This window comes from Pseudophryne corroboree, chromosome 2, assembly GCF_028390025.1.
Source record: "Pseudophryne corroboree isolate aPseCor3 chromosome 2, aPseCor3.hap2, whole genome shotgun sequence".
In the NCBI taxonomy this organism is placed as follows: domain Eukaryota; kingdom Metazoa; phylum Chordata; class Amphibia; order Anura; family Myobatrachidae; genus Pseudophryne; species Pseudophryne corroboree.
This window is the reverse complement of record NC_086445.1, coordinates 367,107,405-367,134,086: the sequence shown is the minus strand read 5'-3', so window position 1 is coordinate 367,134,086 and position 26,682 is coordinate 367,107,405. Positions and strand designations below refer to the sequence as shown.

Here is a 26,682-nt window from a genome sequence, read left to right as displayed (position 1 = left end):
AAACCAGAACCAACATTATTCCTAGCCAAAGAGCAGCAAAAGGGTGAATACTAGATTGTAGGGATTTGGGCTTGTGAGAGTATTCAAGAAACAATTGGTTGAAAGGATAGCATGAGTGGAAAATGAATAGAGTGAAGGGGATGGGTTACACGGTTATGGAATCAAAGGAAAACGGAGACGTAATATGTATGTAGGAGGAAATTTTGTTCAACACAGAATAGGACTTGAGAAGACAGATGGAAAAATGTGTGGGAATATGGGTCTCTATGAAAATTACTGTTTTGGAGATAATGAAGTAGGACGGTTACTGTAGGTAGACAGACTAGTACTAACATTTTTATTTAGAAGAGAGTCCCTCTCACAAGTTTATATTTGAGTTTACTCTGAGTACTTAGTTTACTCTTGACTGTAAGTGTGGGACTTGTACAGTAGATTGCCACTCATGATGACTTGCCAGTCTTGGACCAGCTATAGCATGACACTTAATTAGCCAACTAAATGAAAATGAATGCATGGTCAACACCCAGTTAACACTCACAAATGCCCATTTAAGTGTGGTCTGTCAACAGACAGATCATTCCACTCGCAATATGATCTCCAATAGTTAGAGTAAAGGTGGGTACACAATGGTAGATATATCTGCCGATCAATTGATCGGCAGATATATCTATGGACAGATCAGGCAGTGTGTTGAGCATACACACTGCCCGCTCTATCGGGGACTGACGTCATGAACTGGGTGGGTGTGTACACACACTCGCCCAGTTCAGCTGTTAATCACCGCCGGCTACCGCAGCATGTGTACGGGCGGTCAGCCGACCACCCGTACACACACAGCGACGTGCCAATATATCGGTAGATATATTGGCCGTTGGCTGTGCTGCGGGGCCGACGCGATACGTCTGTGAACAACGGAGTTCACAGACGTATCGGCTGTACACACTGGCCGACGGACCCGCTATATATCAGCCATTCAAGAGGTGTGTACCCACCTTAAGTCTGATCAGGCATATGCACAGTCGCCGAGATATTACTTTCATGGTTGAATATTATGATGAAATCCTCCAAATCCGTCCATATCTATAGGCAAGTCCAACTCAGAATTATACCCAGTGTGTGCAGTATGTAGTCTGCTGTTTGCTCAAAGTGCAATGTGAAAAATGAGAGCTGTCAATAAAGTTCCCCTTTCATATTCTGTCACTTATATTAGGCACACTGCCTGCATTGTAGGTAATGCAATCCCTATGTAAGTAGGGATTGCTGGCATGACTAAACAATATGTTAATATGCTGTACTGAAAGATGGCTGAAGTTTGTATCAGTTGAGAAAATCATTAATTTATCTTACATTACATGCAAATGCTTGTGATGCAATGATTCTATTGAGTACAACATATTTTCACAGGCAAATAAGATTATAGTTACATGGTTAGTAAAGAGTGTTTCACTAACCATTTAATTGATGGCAAAAATAAAAGATTGTCTTAGTAGTGTAGTTAGCATAGAATTCAGAATACCTTAAACAAACAACACACTTCTGGTTATCATTTGGTCTTAGGTCTAAAAAAATATGAAAGCAATAAGCAAGAGCAGATGCACGGTCATTGCAGAAACAGGCAAGATGCTTAAAAAAGGTTTGGTTTATTACCAAATACAAAGAGACAATCAGGCAGAAAACAGTATGGAAAATAGTGTTAGATTCAGATGTTCAAAAAGTTTTTGCTTTTCATGTGTAACTCTGCGGCATAAACTCTTCATTCAAGAACACACAGTGAGTCTTCTCAATAAGGACATTGCTGTTTTCTATGAATTCCTCATCAAAACATCTGCTTTCTTTTATTCATATTGCTGCAATGTAACCTTCATGCTGGAGCCCTTGTTATGAGAAAAAGACTGATGTCTGCACTCCAGGACTCTAGTTAGCTCAAAATAATATGGTATATACTGCAGGAGTCTTTAAAAGCATTTGATTTTTATTTTTTTTGCAAAATAGATTTCTGTATTTAATGTAGCATAGCACCTACCCTGCATATAGCTTACTCATATATTAATATACTCAGGTTGATAAAGAAAAGCATTATATGCCACAGACTACTATTTCAAAATGAACCTTTATCACCCAAGAAATCTGCTTCTGTGAATTATTCAATCTTAGCCATGATCCTCAGACCAACAGCTACCTTGATATGAGTGAGCTCCATTTGAACTATTAGCATCACAGCTAGGAGCTCACCTCAAGAGGTGGGGTAAGCCGGGATCTCTGTGTGCACAGGAGAAGCCCACAGATAGCTGCTCACACAGATATGTGCCTTACATAAAATAGATGCATTTGATTATAAAATAGGTGGATTATTACGTCACATGTTGCACAGGGTGCATTCTTCCACTTTTATAAATGTATTTATGTAGATACCATACCTCTCAACTGTCCTGATTTTGGTGGAATAGTCCCATTTTTTGGGGAACTGTCCCGTTGTCCCATCTGCGGGTCATAGTGTCTCACAGTGGGGGGGGGGGAGTTCTTCAGCGGTAAATAGTAGCTCTGCGCATGTGCACAACATCTGTTCACTGGGAGAGAGGGACAGAGGGCTTACCAGCTCCTCACAGAGTGCTGGGCATGCCCCCACAGTGGTGAAAAAAGGGGGTGAGGGCAATGATCGCATGCACTCTTCATGCGGCCATGCCCCCTACCCGTGACACTACACACCACACTTTGATATGCGTCCCTTTCTAAAGTTGGGAGACGTGTCTTTATTACTGAGTACTGTAAAAACTGTGGAGTTTGGATATACAGCCTCCAAAATAGGGCACTGCTCTGTAAATGAATCCCCGTAATGGGATATTTTGTGTATACTCGCAATCAAAATGCATCACTCAATTGAGCTCTTCTACGCATAATAGGCAACACAGTGGGACTATATTAATTAAAGTGACCACCAGAAAAGTCACACTATACTGTATATGTATGACACAAGACTAGGGTAAGGCATTCACCTAAGAAGATTAATGCTGTGTACAGTATTCTGGCTATCACATAGGCTGATTTCCTATTTAGTAACCTAGTTATCACAATTGATTTACTCATAAGAACACTGCTTCATATTCAATGTACAATTTGCCTCAAACTGTGGGCCTAAAGATAACTGAGACGCCAAGTAAAAAATAGTATAGAGTATATGTATTTTATACAAATTATGTTATTAAAATTGACAGTTATATGTTTTTAGTGTCATTTTTGTTAGTAGGTGATGGTGTGCTGGACAATATTTTCTATTCAGTTTTAATGCATGCCTCACTTTTACATGTGGTAATTTGTAAAGTTTTCACACAAACAATAGAGAGCATAAATAAATATACAACGAACTCATTTTCTTTGACACTTTTACTTGTCCTCAATAGTCCACAATTAGCTGTGTGCTTTCTATCCAAATAGGATTTATTGACATTGTGGTTACTGAAATGTTTTACAACTATGGGGGAAAATTACTAAGGTGGGAGGGTTTTTTTTTAGAACTGGTGATGTTGCCCATAGCAACCAATCAGATTCTATTACCTTCTAGAAGCAGCTAGATAAATGTTAAGTAGAATTCAATTGGTTGCTATGGGCAACATCACCAGTTCTAAAAAAAACTCCCACCTTAGAAAATTTACCTCTATAAGTTGACCAAAAATCTTAGGTAAAAGTGATTTCGGCAGCATGTACATACTGAATGCCAGTAACATATTTTGGTAGGTTAACATCAATGATGAGAAATCTGACAGACTTTAGCTGCCACTTGTATATCGCTCTAATCTTATGTTTGTGAGACACAAGTAAAAGTTTGGATTTCTACTGGCAGCCTAAAAGCCACTAGGATGCCATCATAGCTTTACACAATGTGATGGGGAACATCCCTAGTCTTCATGCACAGCCATACACCGCTATGAACTGCAATGAGGCAATGAATATATTAAAATCATATTTGGACCATTTTATTTTCTTGGTTATTAGTCAGATTTGCAATGTTTTCCGTATATGTTATGTTTTACAGAATAAATGTTTTTGTGATGTCTTTACAAAATGTTTTCTATAATAAAATAGCTGAAGACCAGTGATGTAGCTATCTTACATACATAGCATTCATATTAAAACAACCATAAAGTACACAAAATAAAGTATGTGTAGCTCTGTCACGCATACCATTATATCTACTGCATTATGATACTGTAGACTATCTGGTATCATCTTATGCCATTATAATGGGTTCGGTATGTGTGACCGGCGGATGGGGATGCTGGTGATCACAATACCGACGCTGGCATCTTTAAAATCCTGACACGGGCAAGGTATTTATGCTATTCCATCTCCCCTACCACCTAACCCTCCCTTCCTGCAGCCGAACCATAACCATAAGGTGCCTTAATTTAACCCCCTCCTCCATGCAGCCTAACCCTAATCCTCCCCCCTTAGTGCCTAAACCTAACCTCCCCTGGTGGTGCCTAACCCCCCCTCCCCGTAGTCTAACCATAACCTCCCCCCTCCAACCTAACCCTAATCCCCTTGGGTGGTGCCTAAACCTAACCCTTCCCCCGGCCCGAACCTTAACCCACCCGCAATACTTATGGTTGGGATACCAGCTGTCGGGATGCCAGCTGTCAGTATTCCGGCATTAGTCTCCTGACCCCGTCAGGATTCCGGCGTCTGCATTCTGAAAGGTATTGGGATTCTGGCGTCGGTATTCCAACTGCCAGGATCCCGACAGTCGGTATCTTAACTGCATCTCATTGTAAAAGTTCTTCACACATTACCACATGAGTTTCTATTCCAACTTTTGCTGCTCTGTAATATAATATAAACAAGGAGAGGGTGCAGAAGCAGGACAATTTCCACTTTCCAGTGAATCCTGGAAGTAATAGCCATACCTTTTTGTAAGGAATTATTTTTCTTTACCTCATGAAGAGTCAATGTAACAAAGTATTAATTAAGCCAGGATATTTTTTCACATCATTAACATTAACATATGTCTTAAACCCTCCAACATTGTCATTGTTTTGTTATTATGATGTCATTTTAAGATAATACTAAAGAATTGCTTCAAGTCAAAACAATTTTACTAGCCATGTGTACATTGTTTAGTTGGTATTTTCATGCTATTTAGGTCAATATTGCCATGATGTGAAAAACAAAACCACAGAAATCTTATTTTCGTCATTCCCAAATTTTGATCATGTGCCATTACTGATTTTTTTGCTTCATGAGTAGTGCACACATTAACATAAAATACATTCAAGAGTAATCAAACATAGACACTAGATTTTCACTACAATAAAATTAAATACACTGCTAAAAAAATTAAGGGAACACTTAAACAACACAATGTAACTCCAAGGCAATCACACTTCTGTGAAATCAAACTGTCCACTTAGGAAGCAACACTGATTGACAATCAATTTCACATGCTGTTGTGCAAATGGAATAGACAACAGGTGAAAATTATAGGCAATTAGCAAGACACCCCAAAAAAGAAGTTGTTCTGCAGGTGGTGACCACAGACCACTTCTCAGCTCCTATGCTTTCTGGCTGATGTTTTGGTCACTATTGAAAGCTGGCGGTGCTTTCACTCTAGTGGTAGCATGAGACGGAGTCTACAACCCACACAAGTGGCTCAGGTAGTGCAGCTCATCCAAGATGGCACATCAATGCGAGCTGTGGCAAGAAGGATTGCTGTGTCTGTCAGCGTAGTGTCCAGAGCATGGAGGTGCTACCAGGAGACAGGCCAGTACATCAGGAGACGTGGAGGAGGCCATAGGAGGGCAAAAACCCAGCAGCAGGACCGCTACCTCCGCCTTTGTGCAAGGAGGAACAGGAGGAGCACTGCCAGAGCCCTGCAAAATGACCTCCAGCAAGCCACAAATGTGAATGTCTACTCAAACGATCAGAAACAAACTCCATGAGGGTGGTATGAGGGCCCAACGTCCACAGGTGGGGGTTGTGCTTACAGCCCAACACTGTGCAGGACATTTGGCATTTGCCAGAGAACACCAAGATTGGCAAATTCGCCACTGGCGCCTTACGCTCTTCACAGATGAAAGCAGGTTCTCACTGAGCACATGTGACAGACGTGACAGAGTCTGGAGACGCCAAGAAGAACATTCTGCTGCCTGCAACATCCTCCAGCATGACCGGTTTGGCAGTGGGTCAGTAATGGTGTGGGGTGGCATTTCTTTGGGGGGCCACACAGCCCTCCATGTGCTCACCAGAGGTAGCCTGACTGCCATTAGGTACCGAGATAAGATCCTCAGACCCCTTGTGAGACCATATGCTGGTGCAGTTGGCCCTGGGTTCCTCCTAATGCAAGACAATGCTAGACCTCATGTGGCTGGAGTGTGTCAGCAGTTCTTGCAAGACGAAGGCATTGATGCTATGGACTGGCCCGCCCGTTCCCCAGACCTGAATCCAATTGAGCACATCTGGTACATCTTGTCTCGCTCCATCCACCAATGCTACGTTGCACCACAGACTGTCCAGGAGTTGGCGGATGCTTTAGTCCAGGTCTGGGAGGAGATCCCTCAGGAGACCATCCGCCACCTCATCAGGAGCATGCCCAGGCATTGTAGGGAGGTCATACAGGCACGTGGAGGCCACACACACTACTGAGCCTCATTTTGACTTGTTTTAAGGACATTACATCAAAGTTGGATCAGCCTCTAGTGTGTTTTTCCACTTTAATTTTGAGTGTGACTCCAAATCCAGACCTCCATGGGTTAATAAATTTGATTTCCATTGATAATTTTTGTGTGATTTTATTGTCAGCACATTCAACTATGTTAAGAACAAAGTATTTAATAAGAATATTTCATTCATTCAGATCTAGGATGTGTTATTTTAGTGTTCCCTTTATTTTTTTGAGCAGCGTACATTGCAATAGTTATATATTTGAGAGCAAAGATATAAAGGTTATGGGAAATTTACCAAAAAGAGAAGTAATGTATTTTGCTGTAATAAAAAAGTGCTTATAAAAAGGGCTTGTCGTCACACATTAATATTTTCCAATTTAGCATAAAATATAAAGAAATATTGTTCAATTAAAGAAAATATATTGTATATAGTTAGTTTCATAGTCCCAAGGGCCTATGTAGCAATAATCCTGTCAGTGCCTTGCTTATTAACAATGCTCACTTTCTCTAGTACTGATGCTTTTGACATACAGCAGCTATCACAACTATGTATTCAAAAAGTAAGAGACTTCAGGATCACAAGATCGATATCATGGGGGGACTTCCTCCATAGGTATTAGTTATCGTCATTAGCCTACAGGGCCAAGCTCCGGAAAGCTATGCCTTTTGTAGCATTGTAGATAGGGTCAGACTGCAGTGCTCGCTGATTATAATATTGCCTGAGAACTGCAACATTAATTTGCCTTTTGAAAGCGATAACTAATCTAACTCCTGAACTTGGCTGTTGCTACATATCCCCGATACTTAAAGTCATGCAGAAACTGCATGATTAGACAGTGTTGGTTGCCATTAAATACTACAAGGGGGAAAAGTGAATCATGCACACTTTGTTTTTGATTATTGACAGTAATATCATCTTTCTACACCTTTTTTGTTTTTAAGTTACATTACAGTCACATTTTTTTATTACTCTTACAGATGATCTTGAATGCATTGTGTTTTCTACTGACAGACCCAGTCAGATTAGATCATGTAGCAGGAACTGCATATGATTAATATGCCCACTTCTGTTGCAACTATTTCACCTTTTTATGACACTTACAAATCTTTCCCATATGTGTAAGCATGCTTTAGATATGTTCATAACATCTGCTGATAGAATTGTCTTTATAATATACATATCATCTTCAATTTACACGTAGAAACTACTTGAATTTCCCTTTAGTTATAATTATTTAAAAAAGCACTTGGACTAACATTAACATAATCCAGTTTGATCTGCTCAGTTAGATATACACAACAATGTATCAACTATATGTATGGATAATCAATTCCCTACTGTAAGTTTTATGGATATTAGAAGCCATTGAGGATCACTTTACATACTGTAAAGTTTTTATACAAACAGTGAAGATATAACATTAGAATGCACTTATTACAAACCATGACATCAGAACTCACTGTTATATACAGTAGATATAAGCATGGGTGCTGAGATGGGGATGAGCAGGTACTCTTTACCGCTACCTCCCTCTCCCGCCCCCCCCCCCCACCCCTCCCTGCTACACACAGCGCTGGCAGTTGGAGCCGGGAGAGAGGGGCTCTCTCCCCAGCCCAGTACACACGCTGATGTGTGCTGCGTTGGTGAGAGAGGCAAAAGCAGTGTCCTCTCTCTACCTGCATGATGTGTGGGGTGTTGATTGATCGCATCCACCTTCCTGCCTCCTGCCACCCACTTGCCACCATGCCAGCACCCCTTTGTGCCTATCGCTTTGCAGCTGCACAAATTGTTAATTTTTTATGTTTCCAATAGAGGGGGGCTTGCCACACCTCCTTGTTCTGGCCACACCCCCTACCATTACCTGGGCCCAGAACTGCTGTTGGTGCCCCTGGATATAAGTTACTGTGGTTTACAGTGGGGGAACAGGGTGTGAGAATCTGAAAGTGAGAGATTTTATGAGAGTTCTCCTGTTTTTTTTAAGTGCCAATCATTTACATGGCAAAATCAACGCTGTATTGCCATGTAATATCAAGAAGAACTCTCACAAAATCTCTCACTTACTGATTCTCACACCCTATTACATTCCCCACAATTTGTGCATTGCAATAACATATTATAATGAAGCATATTTTAATCTATTTTAAAGCTATAATATTCTATAGCTTCATCTAAACTGTACACACTTGGCTAATTGTTTGAATGGGTGAATAAATAACTAACTCACTATGCCCCATGATAGTTGTTATAAGAATAATAATTAATAATCATTTTATTTATATAGTGCTCTTTCTCAAACAGGATTCAATGTGCTTAATCTGTTATAAAACATTTTTAATATTGGTGTTTGTGATTTCATTTTTAAAACTCATTTACTACTGTATGTTATCCTAATATAATGTTATTAACTATTAGAATTTGTTTTCAGGAATACATTAGTCAGAACTATTTAATATGAAGCTCTAACAAAGTATTTTTACAGGGATATAAAAAACCCTACATTTTATATTAACAAGAAATAAAGAGGATCAGTCAGGATGAATAAATCTAATTATATCAATCTTAGTTAGAAAATCTTTATTATTTAATTACTTAGCATATAAAATATCATCACATAATTATTTATCAACTTTCAGTTTATTATAATGGAAGTTTCCATTATATAATTGCCAATAATACATTTCATCAACTGAAATTCATAAATGCTGCAGATCTAGTCCATTCTAAATGTGTCTTGTAAAGCAGCTATAACAGTGATCAACTAAGAAATATGAGAAGGAAAATGAAACATGAAGACTTAATAGGGCTACATGCAAAAACAATAATTTAATTTTTTCTGAAGATTAATGTTTCCATAGGTTACAGTATTACTTATTAGCATCATGATATTAGGTTACTTTCTAGATACAAATCTACACTTGGTTATTTGGAATGCGACCAGCATCCCGACAGTCAGAATCTCAAAGGACCCAAGAGGTAAGTGCTGGGGTTACGGTTAGGTAATAGGGTGAGGGTTAGGCTGCGGGGGTGGGGGAGGTAAGGGTTAAGCTTCCGGGGGCGGTTAGGGTTAGGATATAGGAGGGGACAGTTAGGGTTAGGATAAAGGAAGGGTGTGCTATGGTTAGGGATAGGGGTTCAGTTAAAATACTTACCCGGAGGTGTCAGGATTTTGGCAGTCGGGATGCAGCTGACGGCATCCTGACTGTTGGGATTGTGACTGCTGGGATTTCATACCTGAACTGGTTATTATCATACTTCCAGAAGGGCTGTAATGGTTATGCAGAGCTTTCTTTTTTTTTTTTTTATTCTATACATATTTTATATTTCATTTTTTCTTCTTTGATTTGCTTAAGTAAATCCTGAATGGACTGGTTTTTTATGCTCATTTGATAGGACAGAGGTACTCATTGGTACAAGCAATGTACTGTATTTTTCATTACTCAGTGAACATATGTAATGTTATAAGTTGCATGACAATAGTTTACCACCATTATCAATAGTTGGTCAGTTACAAAAATGTAGTAGTTATCCTCGTGATGATCTGTGGTACTGTACTTAATCAGACTTGAGGGTCTCCTCTGATCCTTTCTATATTGTTTTGATTGGACTGAACTGTTGTTTGTTTGTGATACATATTCAATATGCACACGAACATTATAATATATACAGTATATATCAATTTGTCAGTGAAGTAAAGCACAGACCATGTTCACCTGGTAAAGAAATGAATAAAGTTGAAGCACTTACACGTCCTCTTAGTGCTTAAAGCAAGTGAAAAACATTCTACTTGAGATTTTGCTCTGTATGGAAATCCAGATTGTGAATTCTATATGACCTAATGCCAATTAAAAAGATATTAGCAGTCATTCAGTAGTTTTGTGATCAAATAAAAATAAAATTAGGGGAACAAGTGATTTTTTTATGTTGGGATTGAAAATAAATAAATTACAAGCTGTAGGGGTGATTAATTTTAATGTGATAGCCGCAATGTTCCATTCCAGAATGCACATTGCTGAAAGCAACATTGCTACTTTTACTGAGATAAGCTATGGGGGAGGGGGGAGTTAGGTTTTGGCTGCAAGGGGATGGTTGGGGTTAGGCTGCAAGGGTGGAAGGGTTTGGCTGCGGCGGAGGGAGGGTTAGGTTAGGTGTAGGTGGGGGAAACCTGAGACATTTAGAGTTGGGAGGTGTGTGTCCTATCTGATCTCTAAATTGTAGTGTAAAAATAAAGCTGTTCAGTAATTGTGATCCACATGCAAAAACAACCAGTATTTACCCTGCATGCAAAAAAAAGTATTTGTCCCCTAGTACTGCAGCATGATCTGTCTAGGTGCAAAGCTGCTCTTTTTTTTGCTTTGCTCCCAAGTCTGAGTGAGTCTCTACATATCTAAATGAACAATAAGGCTGTATATAGATTCTCAGGCTTGATGTGATATAGTAAAGGATGGATAAAAGGTGTTTATGGGTATTAGTTTTGGAGCATAACCAATGATATAAAGAAGTATTGTGAATGTGCAATCTTATAGTTCAAAGAATAATAGAGTGAAGTTGTGCTACTGAATAATGCTAACATGATTAGTGCACATATGTACTTCCATATAAGTGTACATTTCACATAAGCCGTGGAGAGGGATAAAGTGGAGAGATAACCTACCAACCACTCAGCCCCAAACACAGCCTGTATCTGATTGGATGGTACTTTATCTCACTCCACTTTATCGCTCTCCAATGCTTAGTACAGTTCATCTCCCCAATGACTAAGGAAACAGAATGGCATTATCAGAATTAAGAACACATATTTTAACCTAGCAGTTAGCAGTGGTTTTTTCTCAATAAAAAAATAAGTCAACTTTTGGATTCTATTCTATAATACCAATATACAGGGCTCATATCATAGAAACCTGTTTAGGCCATCTACTCCTAATGCACCAATGCAAGACATTATGTAATGCTTTCCATGTACAGGCTAGTTTACACTGTGTAATTATTTAAATCTGGCAGACATTAAATAATGTTTTGCATTAAATAATGTGTAGATGATGGAATTTTGTGCAGAAAGTTCACTATTACAGGCATGACCTCATTCTCATGGTAGATTATTTCACCCATTATATTCCACATTTGGGATCCTCATTAACTTCATTGTGCTATTCGGTTTCTCTGGTAAATTGTAAAAATAACCTGAAAATCCATGTATTTACTATTTATCAACACATAATGCCAAAACAATGTCAAATTGTAATACACAATACAATAAATGGTGGAATCTTGCATTTGCGCACTTAAATAGGATTTTTAAATATATCAGTTATCAAGATACAGTATATTCATTTTAAGTCATAAACAAACTTCATGTGACTGACTGTACCAAAGTAAACTAGACACACAGCAAAGTAAACTAGACACACATGTTCATAGGTAATAAATAGTCTTTTTAGCAGTCACCTATTGAAATGTGTCATTTGTAAATCTGCATTGAGGCAGTAACCAGTATAAAAAAACACGACATAGTCATTGTTCTGTTAAAACAATGGTACTATAATTTACAACTACTATTCTAAAACATAACATTACATTAGCAAAATTTGAGGCAATACTGCTATATATTATAAATGATACAGAGACACAAATACATAGACTAATCAGCAACAATCCATTTTGCTAGCTTAAGTGACCTTGCAGTAAATTAGCATGCAGTTCCCATAACACAGCAGTAAAGAATATTTACAATGAACTAGGCAGTGAATCTATATTACAAGTACCCTAAAGTCACAACTACTTAGGATTCATTGATATTACGTGCATATCTGCAGGGAGCCATAGACGCTCGATTGCTCTTACACATGTACTTAATATGTTGATTTAATTTGGTATACGTTCAATGTTGTGACGTAGCCCCATTCAAGAATTAGACAAACTGAATTGCTCAATGCTATGATGTCATCTGCGACAATGTTAAGAATGAAAAACCTATTACCGCAATACAATCACTGTCACATTGCCTCCCACCACATTTCAGCACCGCGGACAGAGCACCTGTAGTAATATTAGCTCCACACTGTGCATAGACGTGTCAGTACCATGGACAGCGCACCTGAACTAAAATCAGTACCGTGGACAGCGCGCCTGTTTATATCAGCACAACGGACAGTGCACAATATAGCGATGCCAGCACCACTGACAGCGCATAGTAGTAATGTCAGCACCGCGTACAGCGAACCTGTAGTAACCTCAGAACAGCTGATCTCGGGTTACTCCACAGGTAAATGCTGCCACAACATTGCAATAACAAAATTATAATCTAGTTTAATCTACAGGCTTAAATAAAATAACAAAAAAAGATTTATTGCAAATATGTAATAAAGCATTTATAAATGAAATTACAGAGTCAGTGCAAGAACAGTACAGCAGTACCTATAGTAGCTCTACTCCACCAGAGAATGACTGACTGATGAGGCCTTAATATGTGCCTTTAATTAAAATGAGGATTGATAGCACTTTCTGGTAAGAAGGCCTTACGCCTGTGTTTCCAATGCCCAGCACATATAAATCTCAAACGCATATGATTGGATGCGTTTACACATACATACCTATTGTACATATATAGATATTTAATTATCAGGTGTTGTACGCCCAGCCAAACAGTTAAGTACAGTATGTGATGAGTAAGTAATTCTATGTTATAGGCAATAATTCCCAAAGTAAAAAGGTTTCTAAAAAAACAAACAAACAAAACAATAAACCTAGTGATGAATTTTAGGATGATTCTAAAATAAATCTGATTTAGATTGTAGATAATGTAGATAAATGTCTACTTGAACTTATTTGTGCTCTAGTACTAGGCATCTCAGATACTTACATATGAAACATCATATCAAGCATCAACATTCTACTGTAAATTAAGCAAGAAGAAGAAAAGCTTCTATGAAACTCATAACAAGTCAATTCTTCGCAGCACCTGTTACTGGTAAATGCACAAAGCTGTAAATCCATAGAGTCCTTGAGCTACAGCATGATAGGTTGTGTGCCATACATAAGGGATCACTGTGAAATCCGCGCGTTCCAAAGTCTCTATGCTCAGGTCCATAAGGTCATTATACGGGGACGCAGCACACAAATGCACGTACTACATGCTGACCCTTATACAACCTTTTATCCAACATCAATCATAAATTGCTAATATGTAACATTTCCATAGCTCGCTTTCTTAAACATTAAAGTTCAGTATACAGTACTGATAGATTTTTCTTCCCAGAATGCATATGTACAGGAACATTGATCACTGCAGTCCATAAAGTATGATATAACGTAATTCCCCACAAGAAAACTATAAGGCAACCTAAAATATATCTTTCCATTGCCGTGACTGTGTCTGCACATACTGTAGCCAGTGAAACGCAATACATGACAACAATCTTGCACCCATCAGGTTCTCATCATTGGCGCTCAGGCCAGAGTCAAGCCTTGAAGTCACATTGTATTCAAGCAATGCTCTAGACAGCTCACTGGTAGAACACAGCACATCCATAAGAAACGGGTATGAAATGCACAGTGAAAAATACTGTAATTACTTTCTCAAGTGATAGGAATCAGCTGCCAGTCCCTGAGTATCAAACACAGCAACTTATATGTCCAACCAAGCAGGGCCAAGAAGCCACATATAGGGAGTGAGAACCCAGTTTCCTACCTTGCAGTCCTCGGAGCAGGATTTGACAGAATACTCATCAGACTGTAAGTATTTCTGCAGCACAATTTCAAATTCATGGTACTTCTCCTGAGCGTGCTGATCGTGGCCCCTGTACTCCTGAACGCACCGCCTGCATGCGGCTCCGTCCCCACTCAGGGCCGCGTGTGTGTCCGGACTCTGGAGCCCGGAAAACAAATCCGAAAGTGTATAGGAATTACAAAAGGGTAGGTAAAAATGACTGAAGTGGAAGAGAGAGGGCTTATTCCTCGCCCCCTCGCTCAAGTTCCTACAGACAGACTCCGCATCCCCCACAATAAAGCACTGACCCGCCGGACTATGGGGGTGACACGTCTCTCGCCGCCACACTGGAGGTTTGGTAGAATTTCCTAGAAAAATAGCTGTGTTGCCCGGTCTAAGGCTGTGCGGAGACGGTGAGTTGGGGGTAGGTGAGAGGGACCGTCCTCCCCCTGATAGGGCGGCCATGATGGGTGACATTGGGGGACCCCGTTCCTTGTCCCTGGTCCTGGTCAGCTTGGCCTCCGCGCAGAACCACAGGTGATCAGAGAGCAGGACGGTGAGGAACAGCAGCGATGCCAGAGACAGTCGCCATTTCTGAGCCCTCTCTGACTCAGTGAAGGGTTTCTCGTTCTCCCGGGGTGCGAAGCAAATTCTGAAGCTGTCATCAAACTGCCGACACATCCAAGCACCCCTGGTCATATTTTGGGAAGGCGCTGCCCTGGCCGACTCCACCGTGAGGGCTCCTCTGCCAGTGTCACCACAATATTCATTGACTTGGGGATTGGTGTGCTCGTTCTCTGCCTTCCTTGTCTCCCAGTGCGCTCCCCCCGTACACAGCGTTCGCCTACGGCAGGATGTGACTTCTCGCAGTGCTGGGGATCAGCTACATCCATCCAATGGAGGGAGAAACGGAGAGGAGCCCGGGCATGGTCAGATCGCGGTCACCCATCCTGAGGAGCACTGGCTGCTGCTGCATGCTGCCTCCTTCCCCCCTGGCCGCGCTGCCGCCGTCTCTCCCTTTCCGCAGAGCCTTTCCCCTTTCTCCCGCCGTGCAGAGCTCGCAGCAGCAGCAGCAGGACGCACTGGTGGGCTGCTGGCTTCAGCCAGGTGTTTTCTCCTTAGCACACTGGGCGGAATACCCTGCGTTTTGCCTCCTGATGGCCTCAGTCATCTTGGTCCTGCGCTAAGTTGCCGCCATCTTCGTCCTGAAACACTTTTTGGGGGGAGCTCGCTCTTCTGCGTCATCCCCGGCACCGAGATGGCTCTATCCTGGCGCATTGGCAGCGCTGCTGGGCTGGCTGAGGAGATGGAGAGGTGGAGGCACAGGAGGAAGACGGATCACCCGGAGACTGTGGGACTCGCTAAAACAAAGGGTTCCTGCTAGCAAGGTCCTGGCACGGTGCAGTATACATGGCTACTGACGCTACTCTGACTATCACTGTCATCGCTACTGCGGCAGTATTTACATACATAGGCGCTGAGTGATCCCTGCTTTATAGGCAAGGATCCTGATGTCAGTGAGATGACCGACAATTCTCTGGTTAATGCTCGGATGCAAAGTTTGCATGCGGCATTAGTTCTCCCGGGAGGACCGTCTGCAGCCTTCCATATACTCCAATATATCTTGCTAGAATGTGTCACGCAATACGCAATACCTCACTGAGAGAACGCAGTGATTGATTACAATGCAACTGCTCTCTTCCTCTATACATGTACATTATGGATTGTTTCCCCTCCACCGGTGGTGACAGAGTCTGTGTAACCCTGCTTGTCTGTGTCATAACAGCTGCCGGGTTCAGCAAGGTGCATTGTATAGGTCTGTGCTTTCCTAGCTGTGCATTCACGCTAATTATTTCTCTCAGTATTTTTCTATCTGGTAATAATATTTTCCTGCATGCAAGTTGTGTGATCCACAGACTCCCGCAGCATCTGCTGTGTGCTGTTGCTGCAGTCCTATTCTCTGCTGCCCCATAGTGTTACAATTTCATCATCTGAAAAATACATCAGTGTTACACCAAATGCAACAGTTCTGTGAAAATGCAGGATAGTGTACAGTAATATATGACCCGCTGCCAAGCAGCTTAGCAGGCATCGGTGTCTCTATTCACATTGTACACTAGAAAGCTGAGGAAATGCATTTCAATTACTAAGATGAATAGAAAGGTGTGCGAGTGTTTTATATAGGGTGAATGCATGCTTCTGATGCCAGGGTTTTTCATCAGCTCCATGTAAAGAGCAGCAGCAGCAGCAGGCGCTCTACTGACAACCAGGATTGACTTCTCTGTGCTGTGACACTATTGATAAAAATAGATTAGTCCAATACTGACAAATCTTAGGAAATTAGCAGAAACCCACAATGATGATCAGGGAAACCCCTTCACACAGCTTGTCGCATTCCAGTACAGACTGCTCTGCTGCTGCACATCTGTACACAATGAAAGCCTCCATGATCACTGGTTTCTTGCTTTGTGTAAATGGGGACATTATAAATGTACATTGCCATACCCCAATAACGCAATATTTTACAGCCTGTGTTATACAGCAGACATGTTTTATTACTGGTAAGGCAAGAACACGAATAGAAGTTTGCATTGACCCTAGAGCGACAGTAACTAGCAATCTGTATCACTGCTCTTCACAACAATACAAATGTTATTAGAGCCACAATCTATAAATCTAAGGTTCAGAAAACCACGCACATCTGCAAAGGTTTTCTCTACTTCATCTGCATGCTAACGCATCTGGCAAAGGGACATGGTGAAATGCGCATGCATCTGGTTAGGTGGAGACTAAACAAAGCCTTTTTGGCTTCACCCCTTTGCCAGGTATAGGGAAATGCCTTCTTAAAATGGCATTACCCAGTGACAAAAAACAAAGCTATTTGTCACTTATTAAATAGCATTAACCTGCAGTCCCCATATAGATCTTTATGGACAGGGGTAAGCATCTCTAAATAAGTGAGCATTGGATTACTAATAGAAGGTTGTTACAGTGCTGCAAGTATATGCATTGCTATTAGTGGCGTAGTTACAATTGGTACATAGGGGCCCTTACACCTTTTGCCTTGGAGCCTACAATACTGTATATTTAGTTACACCCCTGGGTCTTCTGATTGTAATGTGGTATAAAATGAACTGAGGGGCATTATAATATTACATAATATGAACTGGGGCACTGTAATGTGGTACAATATGAAGTGGAGGCCCTACAGTGTGGCATGATATGATCTGAGGGCACTGTAATGTGGCATACTGTAATATGAACTGGGATACTACTGTATGTCAGGATGTGAACTGGGGATACTGTATTACAAAATGTGAGCTGGCAGCCCTAAAATGTGACATAGTGTGAACTAGAGCACTACTTTGGGGCATAATATTAACCACGGCACAACTTCTCCAAAGAGGTGTCTCTCTAGAAGCACTGTGACAAAGGCCCCTTCAAAATGTTACTATGGGGCCCACAAAGTTCTGGCTATGCCTCTGATTGCTATTATGGACAAATATGGCCTCAGAATTGACTCTGACAAGAATGCAATTTGCTGAGTGATGTACTGTATATCTTTTTTATGTTGCCATGTACTTATTCCCCGGGAAAGAAAGATAAGTTTTGTCTGTATGCTTGTGTGCCCTTATGTCATGTATTTACTATAGAATAGTGAATGAATATTTAACGTTTATTGTTCCAATAAAATATTAATATAAGCAAAATATAAAAATATAAAATATAAAATATAAAAAATATATATAGAAAGTGAATACGGAAAGATACCTGTAACTACTAGTTCCCCTATCTATAGTATTTGTCATAAGTGCATTCACACATGGGCTGTTTTAGGCAATAAGAAATTACATACCCCCTGAGTGTTTAAAAAATTACATGGAGGAGGAAAGTGCTCTGAAAGGAGTCAGTCCCTGCAATGTGTTAAAAGTTACATTACAGCACAATCAGTCACGTCTCTTCTTTTTCCCGTCCACCACCACCACCCGCACTGCTACTCATGCATGGTCTGCCTACCATAAATGTGCAGCTACGGCCAGGGAGGGTACCCCAGGAACCCTCTCTCAGTAAACACTGCATAATGTAGCCCAAAGGCTACAGCAGCTAACACAATATTTTGTCTGTTCTTACCACGTGGCATGGTAGTTGTTTTCTTAGCCATATGGGGGGACATCAGACATATGTCCTTGTGGCATACAGGTGGTTTCATAGGTAGCCAACTAAAATGTATGGTGGAACCAGAACCTAAGTAAGGGAAGGGGATGGGATGGGCACAGTAGGTGAGTACCCTAGGGCCTGCCTATCTGTGTGGCTTCCAGCACAGAGCTGCTCTGACCCAGTTCTGGTGCTGCAGCAGCCTATTCAGAGACAATTCTGCTTGTCTCATTCCTGCAGCACCACCCAAGCTGAACACTGCAGTGGTTAGGACTCAGAGAATGGTCTACCTGGCAGTCTTCAGAGAGGAGACGCATTGCCCAAACAGACAATGCTCTCCCCAGGTACGAATTGTTTTCACTTTCTGGTTGAATAAGTGGGAAAGGAAAAGTGCAAGCTTTTACATGTGTGGTTGTGTCAAATTTGCAGATTGTTTATTACCAGTGCGGGGCAAGGCAGTGTATATCTCTCTATCAGGTATTGTATGTGGGAGGTGCAGTTGATTGGGTATAGTCTTAGTTTAGTATGTTACATTGATATACACTATGTGTTAGTGATGAGCGGGTTCGATTCCTCAGAATCCAAACCCCCCCCGAACTTCTCCCATTTTACACGGTTCCGAGGCGGACTCGAATCTTCCCGCCTTGCTCGGTTAACCCGAGCACGCCCGAACGGCATCATCCCACTGTCGGATTCTCGCGAGATTCGTATTCTATATAAGGAGCCACGCGTCGCCGCCATTTTCACTCGTGCTTTGGAGATGATAACGAGAGGACATGTCTGCGTCCTCTCAGTTCTTTCTTTGTACAGTGTGCAGCAAATATCTGTGCTCTGTGTTCTGCAAATATCTGTGCTCAGTGGGCTGCAAATATCTGTGCTCAGTGTGCTGCAAATATCTACGTTCTCTGCCTGAAAAATGCTCCATATCTGTGCTCAGTGTGCTGCAAATATCAGTGCTCAGTGTGCTTTATTGTGGGGACTGGGGACCACCAGTATATAGTAGGAGGACAGTGAAGAGTTTTGCTGACCAGTGACCACCAGTATTATACGTTCTCTGCCTGAAAAATGCTCCATATCTGTGCTGCATTGTGGTATATAGTAAAAGGACAGTGCAGAATTTTGCTGACCAGTGACCACCAGAATTATATCAGTACAGTACAGTAGTCCACTGCTCTACCTACCTCTGTGTCGTCAAGTATACTATCCCATCCATACCTGTGGTGCATTTAAGTTTTTGTGTGCAGTATATATATAGTAGTAGGACAGTGCATAATTTTGCTGACCACCAGTATATAATATATTGCAGTACGGTACAGTAGGCCACTGCTCTACCTACCTCTGTGTCGTCAAGTATACTATCCATCCATACCTGTGGTGCATTTAAGTTATTGTGCGCAGTATATATATAGTAGTAGGACAGTGCATAATTTTGCTGACCACCAGTATATAATATATAGCAGTACGGTACAGTAGGCCACTGCTCTACCTACCTCTGTGTCGTCAAGTATACTATCCATCCATACCTGTGGTGCATTTAAGTTTTTGTGCGCAGTATATATATAGTAGTAGGACAGTGCATAATTTTGCTGACCACCAGTATATAATATATAGCAGTACGGTACAGTAGGCCACTGCTCTACCTACCTCTGTGTTTTCAAGTATACTAACCATCCATACCTGTGGTGCATTTAAGTTTTTGTGTGCAGTATATATATAGTAGTAGGACAGTGCATAATTTTGCTGACCACCAGTATATAATATTTAGCAGTACGGTACAGTAGGCCACTGCTCTACCTACCTCTGTGTCGTCAAGTATACTATCCATCCATACCTGTGGTGCATTTAAGTTTTTGTGCGCAGTATATATATAGTAGTAGGACAGTGCATAATTTTGCTGACCACCAGTATATAATATATAGCAGTACGGTACAGTAGGCCACTGCTCTATCTACCTCTGTGTTGTCAAGTATACTATCCATCCATACCTGTGGTGCATTTACGTTTTTGTGCGCAATATATATATAGTAGTAGGACAGTGCATAATTTTGCTGACCACCGGTATAAAACATATAGAAGTACGGTACAGTAGGCCACTGCTCTACCTACCTCTGTGTCATCAAGTATACTACCCCATCCATACCTCTGGTGCATTTAAGTTTTTGTGCGCAGTATATATATAGTAGTAGGACAGTGCATAATTTTGCTGACCACCAGTATATAATATATAGCAGTACGGTACAGTAGGCCACTGCTCTACCTACCTCTGTGTCGTCAAGTATACTATCCATCCATACCTGTGGTGCATTTACGTTTTTGTGCGCAGTATTTATATAGTAGTAGGACAGTGCATAATTTTGCTGACCACCAGTATATAATATATAGCAGTACGGTACAGTAGGCTACTGCTCTACCTACCTCTGTGTCGTCAAGTATACTATCCATCCATACCTGTGGTGCATTTAAGTTTTTGTGCGCAGTATATATATAGTAGTAGGACAGTGCATAATATTGATGACCACCAGTATATAATATATAGCAGTACGGTACAGTAGGCCACTGCTCTACCTACCTCTGTGTCGTCAAGTATACTATCCATCCATACCTGTGGTGCATTTAAGTTTTTGTGTGCAGTATATATATAGTAGTACGGCAGTGCATAATTTTGCTGACCACCAGTATATAATATATATCAGTACGGTACAGTAGGCCACTGCTCTACCAACCTCTGTGTCGTCAAGTATACTATCCATCCATAACTGCGGTGCATTTAAGTTTTTGTGCGCAGTATATATATAGTAGTAGGACAGTGCATAATTTTGCTGACCACCAGTATATAATATATAGCAGTACGGTACAGTAGGCCACTGCTCTACCTACCTCTGTGTCGTCAAGTATACTATCCATCCATACCTGTGGTGCATTTAAGTTTTTGTGCGCAGTATATATATAGTAGTAGGACAGTGCATAATTTTGCTGACCACCAGTATATAATATGTAGCAGTACGGTACAGTTGGCCACTGCTCTACCTACCTCTGTGTCGTCAAGTATACTATCCATCCATACCTGTGGTGCATTTAAGTTTTTGTGCGCAGTATATATTTAGTAGTAGGACAGTGCATAATTTTGCTGACCACCAGTATATAATATATAGCAGTACGGTACAGTAGGCCACTGCTCTACCTACCTCTGTGTTGTCAAGTATACTAACCATCCATACCTGTGGTGCATTTAAGTTTTTGTGTGCAGTATATATATAGTAGTAGGACAGTGCATAATTTTGCTGACCACCAGTATATAATATATAGCAGTACGGTACAGTAGGCCACTGCTCTACCTACCTCTGTGTCGTCAAGTATACTATCCATCCATACCTGTGGTGCATTTAAGTTTTTGTGTGCAGTATATATATAGTAGTAGGACAGCGCATAATTTTGCTGACCACCAGTATATAATATATAGCAGTACGGTACAGTAGTCCACTGCTCTACCTAACTCTGTGTCGTCAAGTATACTATCCCATCCATACCTGTGGTGCATTTAAGTTTTTGCGCACAGTATATATATAGTAGTAAGACAGTGCATAATTTTGCTGACCACCAGTATATAATATATAGCAGTACGGTACAGTGGGCCACTGCTCTACCTACCTCTGTGTCGTCAAGTATACTATCCATCCTTACCTGTGGTGCATTTAAGTTTTTGTGTGCAGTATATATATAGTAGTAGGACAGTGCATAATTTTGCTGACCACCAGTATATAATATATAGCAGTACGGTACAGTAGGCCACTGCTCTACCTACCTCTGTGTCGTCAAGTATACTATCCCATCCATACCTGTGGTGCATTTAAGTTTTTGTGCGCAGTATAAATATATAGTAGTAGGACAGTGCATAATTTTGCTGACCACCAGTATATAATATATAGCAGTACGGTACAGTAGGCCACTGCTCTACCTACCTCTGTGTCATCAAGTATACTATCCATCCATACCTGTGGTGCATTTAAGTTTTTGTGCGCAGTATATATATAGTAGTAGGACAGTGGATAATTTTGCTGACCACCAGTATATAATATATAGCAGTACGGTACAGTAGGCCACTGCTCTACCTACCTCTGTGTCGTCAAGTATACTATCCATCCATACCTGTGGTGCATTTAAGTTTTTGTGTGCAGTATATATATAGTAGAAGGACAGTGCATAATTTTGCTGACCACCAGTATATAATATATAGCAGTACGGTACAGTAGGCCACTGCTCTACCTACCTCTGTGTCATCAAGTATACTATCCATCCATACCTGTGGTGCATTTAAGTTTTTGTGTGCAGTATATATATAGTAGAAGGACAGTGCATAATTTTGCTGACCACCAGTATATAATATATAGCAGTATGGTACAGTAGGCCACTGCTCTACCTACCTCTGTGTCGTCAAGCCATACTATCCATCCATACCTGTGGTGCATTTAAGTTTTTGTGCGCAGTATATATAGTAGTAGACCATTGCTATTGATATATTACTGGCATATCATTCCACACATTAAAAAATGGAGAACAAAAATGTGGAGGGTAAAATAGGGAAAGATCAAGATCCACTTCCACCTCGTTCTGAAGCTGCTGCCACTAGTCATGGCCGAGACGATGAAATACCATCAACGTCGTCTGCCAAGGCCGATGCCCAATGTCATAGTAGAGAGCATGTAAAATCCAAAAAACAAAAGTTCAGTAAAATGACCCAAAAATCAAAATTAAAAGCGTCTGATGAGAAGCGTAAACTTGCCAATATGCCATTTACGACACGGAGTGACAAGGAATGGCTGAGGCCCCGGCCTATTGCTAGTGGTTCAGATCCACATGAGAATGGAAGCACTCATCCTCTCGCTAGAAAACTGCAGTGCCACTCCTAGATGGGCCAGGTGTTTGTGTTGGCCACTTGTGTCGCTTAGCTTAGTCACACAGCGACCTTGGTGCACCTCTTTTTTTCTTTGCATCATGTGCTGTTTGGGGACTATTTTTTTTAAGTGCCACCCTGTCTGACACTGCAGTGCCACTCCTAGATGGGCCAGGTGTTTGTGTCGGCCACTTGTGTCGCTTAGCTTAGCCATCCAGCGACCTTGGTGCACCTCTTTTTTTCTTTGCATAATGTGCTGTTTGGGGACTTTTTTTTGAAGTGCCATCCTGTCTGACACTGCAGTGCCACTCCTAGATGGGCCAGGTGTTTGTGTCGGCCACTTGTGTCGCTTAGCTTAGTCACACAGCTACCTCATTGCGCCTCTTTTTTTCTTTGCATCATGTGCTGTTTGGGGACTATTTTTTAAATCGGCCATCCTGTCTGACACTGCAGTGCCACTCCTAGATGGGCCAGGTGTTTGTGTCGGCCACTTGGGTCGCTTAGCTTAGCCATCCAGCGACCTTGGTGCAAATCTTTTTTTCTTTGCATCATGTGCTGTTTGGGGACTATTTTTTAAATCTGCCATCCTGTCTGACACTGCAGTGAGACTCCTAGATGGGCCAGGTGTTTGTGTCGGCCACTTGTATCGCTTAGCTTAGTCACACAGCTACCTCATTGCACCTCTTTTTTTCTTTGCATCATGTGCTGTTTGGGGACTATTTTTTAAATCGGCCAACCTGTCTGACACTGCAGTGCCACTCCTAGATAGGCCAGGTGTTTGTGTCGGCCACTTGGGTCGCTTAGCTTAGCCATCCAGCGACCTTGGTGCACCTCTTTTTTTCTTTGCATCATGTGCTGTTTGGGGACTATTTTTTAAATTGGCCATCCTGTCTGACACTGCAGTGCCACTCCTAGATAGGCCAGGTGTTTGTGTCGGCCACTTGTGTCGCTTAGCTTAGTCACACAGCTACCTCATTGCGCCTCTTTTTTTCTTTGCATCATGTGCTGTTTGGGGACTATTTTTTAAATCTGCCATCCTGTCTGACACTGCAGTGCCACTCCTAGATGGGCCAGGTGTTTGTGTCGGCCACTTGTGTCGCTTAGCTTAGCCATCCAGCGACCTTGGTGCACCTCTTTTTTTCTTTGCATAATGTGCTGTTTGGGGACTTTTTTTTGAAGTGCCATCCTGTCTGACACTGCAGTGCCACTCCTAGATGGGCCAGGTGTTTGTGTCGGCCACTTGTGTCGCTTAGCTTAGTCACACAGCTACCTCATTGCGCCTCTTTTTTTCTTTGCATCATGTGCTGTTTGGGGACTATTTTTTAAATCGGCCATCCTGTCTGACACTGCAGTGCCACTACTAGATGGGCCAGGTGTTTGTGTCGGCCACTTGGGTCGCTTAGCTTAGCCATCCAGCGACCTTGGTGCAAATCTTTTTTTCTTTGCATCATGTGCTGTTTGGGGACTATTTTTTAAATCTGCCATCCTGTCTGACACTGCAGTGAGACTCCTAGATGGGCCAGGTGTTTGTGTCGGCCACTTGTGTCGCTTAGCTTAGTCACACAGCTACCTCATTGCACCTCTTTTTTTCTTTGCATCATGTGCTGTTTGGGGACTATTTTTTAAATCGGCCAACCTGTCTGACACTGCAGTGCCACTCCTAGATAGGCCAGGTGTTTGTGTCGGCCACTTGGGTCGCTTAGCTTAGCCATCCAGCGACCTTGGTGCACCTCTTTTTTTCTTTGCATCATGTGCTGTTTGGGGACTATTTTTTAAATTGGCCATCCTGTCTGACACTGCAGTGTTACTCCTAGATAGGCCAGGTGTTTGTGTCGGCCACTTGTGTCGCTTAGCTTAGTCACACAGCTACCTCATTGCGCCTCTTTTTTTCTTTGCATCATGTGCTGTTTGGGGACTATTTTTTAAATTGGCCATCCTGTCTGACACTGCAGTGCCACTCCTAGATGGGCCAGGTGTTTGTGTCGGCCACTTGTGTCGCTTAGCTTAGCCATCCAGCGACCTTGGTGCACCTCTTTTTTTCTTTGCATCATGTGCTGTTTGGGGACTATTTTTTAAATATGCCATCCTGTCTGACACTGCAGTGCCACTCCTAGATGGGCCAGGTGTTTGTGTCGGCCACTTGGGTCGCTTAGCTTAGCCATCCAGCGACCTTGGTGCACCTCTTTTTTTCTTTGCATCATGTGCTATTTGGGGACTATTTTTTAAATCTGCCATCCTGTCTGACACTGCAGTGCTACTCTTAGATGGGCCAGGTGTTTGTGTTGGCCACTTGGGTCGCTTAGCTTAGTCATCCAGCGACCTCGGTGCAAATTTTAGGACTAAAAATAATATTGTGAGGTGTGAGGTGTTCAGAATAGACTGGAAATTAGTGGAAATTATGGTTATTGAGGTTAATAATACTATGGGATCAAAATGACCCCCAAATTCTATGATTTAAGCTGTTTTTGAGGGGGTTTTTAAAAAAAACACCCGAATCCAAAACACACCCGAATCCGACAAAAATTTTCCAGGGAGGTTTTGCCAAAACGCGTCCGAATTAAAAACATGGCCGCGGAACCGAATCCAAAACCAAAACACAAAACCCGAAAAATGTCCGGTGCACATCACTACTATGTGTATGTATGTATGTATATATATATATAATCCAATATAGGCAATCATTGGTCTTATTTAATAGAACACCTCCAGACTTAGCAGTTTGCAGCAGTGTTTCGGCAATTATTTCCCTTCATCAGGCTTAATACATACAGTACAGTATATAGTTCTGGGGAGGCCGACACTCCTTGTCTGTAGTGATTATCTGTGTTGGTGCTTACACTGGAGACCGAAACAAACAAATTGTGCATAGGGCGGCACTCAGGTGGCTAAATAAAAAAATAAAAAAAAGAATCCCAAAATATGAATCAACGTTTCTGAGTCTTAACCTCAACCATCCTGGTGAAATAGTAAAGACTCTGAAACGTTGATTAATATTTTGGGATTCTTCGTTCTTTTTTATGTAGCCATCTGAGTGCCGCCCTATGTACTATATATCTATAGAGAGAGAGAGAGAGAGAGAGAAAGAGAGAGATAGATAGATAGATAGATAGATAGATAGATAGATAGATGTATATTAGTATATTATATTGGGGGTTTTCTACCCATTTTATACTATTACAGTGAAGGCCGCCAGTCCACCATGTTATTTAGTAATATAGAGTATATTTGGCGGGAACATCCACGGGGGCAGCACTGACCAGGGGGAGAGAGCCACTCT

The 26,682-nt window shown here is 41.5% G+C and overlaps 1 protein-coding gene across 1 annotated transcript in view; it reads right to left on the bottom strand.

Annotated features, from left to right (window-relative positions):
* NALF1 (NALCN channel auxiliary factor 1) overlaps window positions 1-16,291 on the bottom strand; it is an 836,506-nt gene extending 820,215 nt beyond the window's left edge. Inside the window, exon 1 of the mRNA XM_063953193.1 lies at window positions 14,342-16,291. Within this exon, the coding sequence (XP_063809263.1) occupies window positions 14,342-15,058 (717 nt within the window). The 5' untranslated portion in view covers window positions 15,059-16,291. The remainder of the gene's footprint in view (window positions 1-14,341) is intronic.
* Window positions 16,292-26,682: the final 10,391 nt, after the last annotated feature.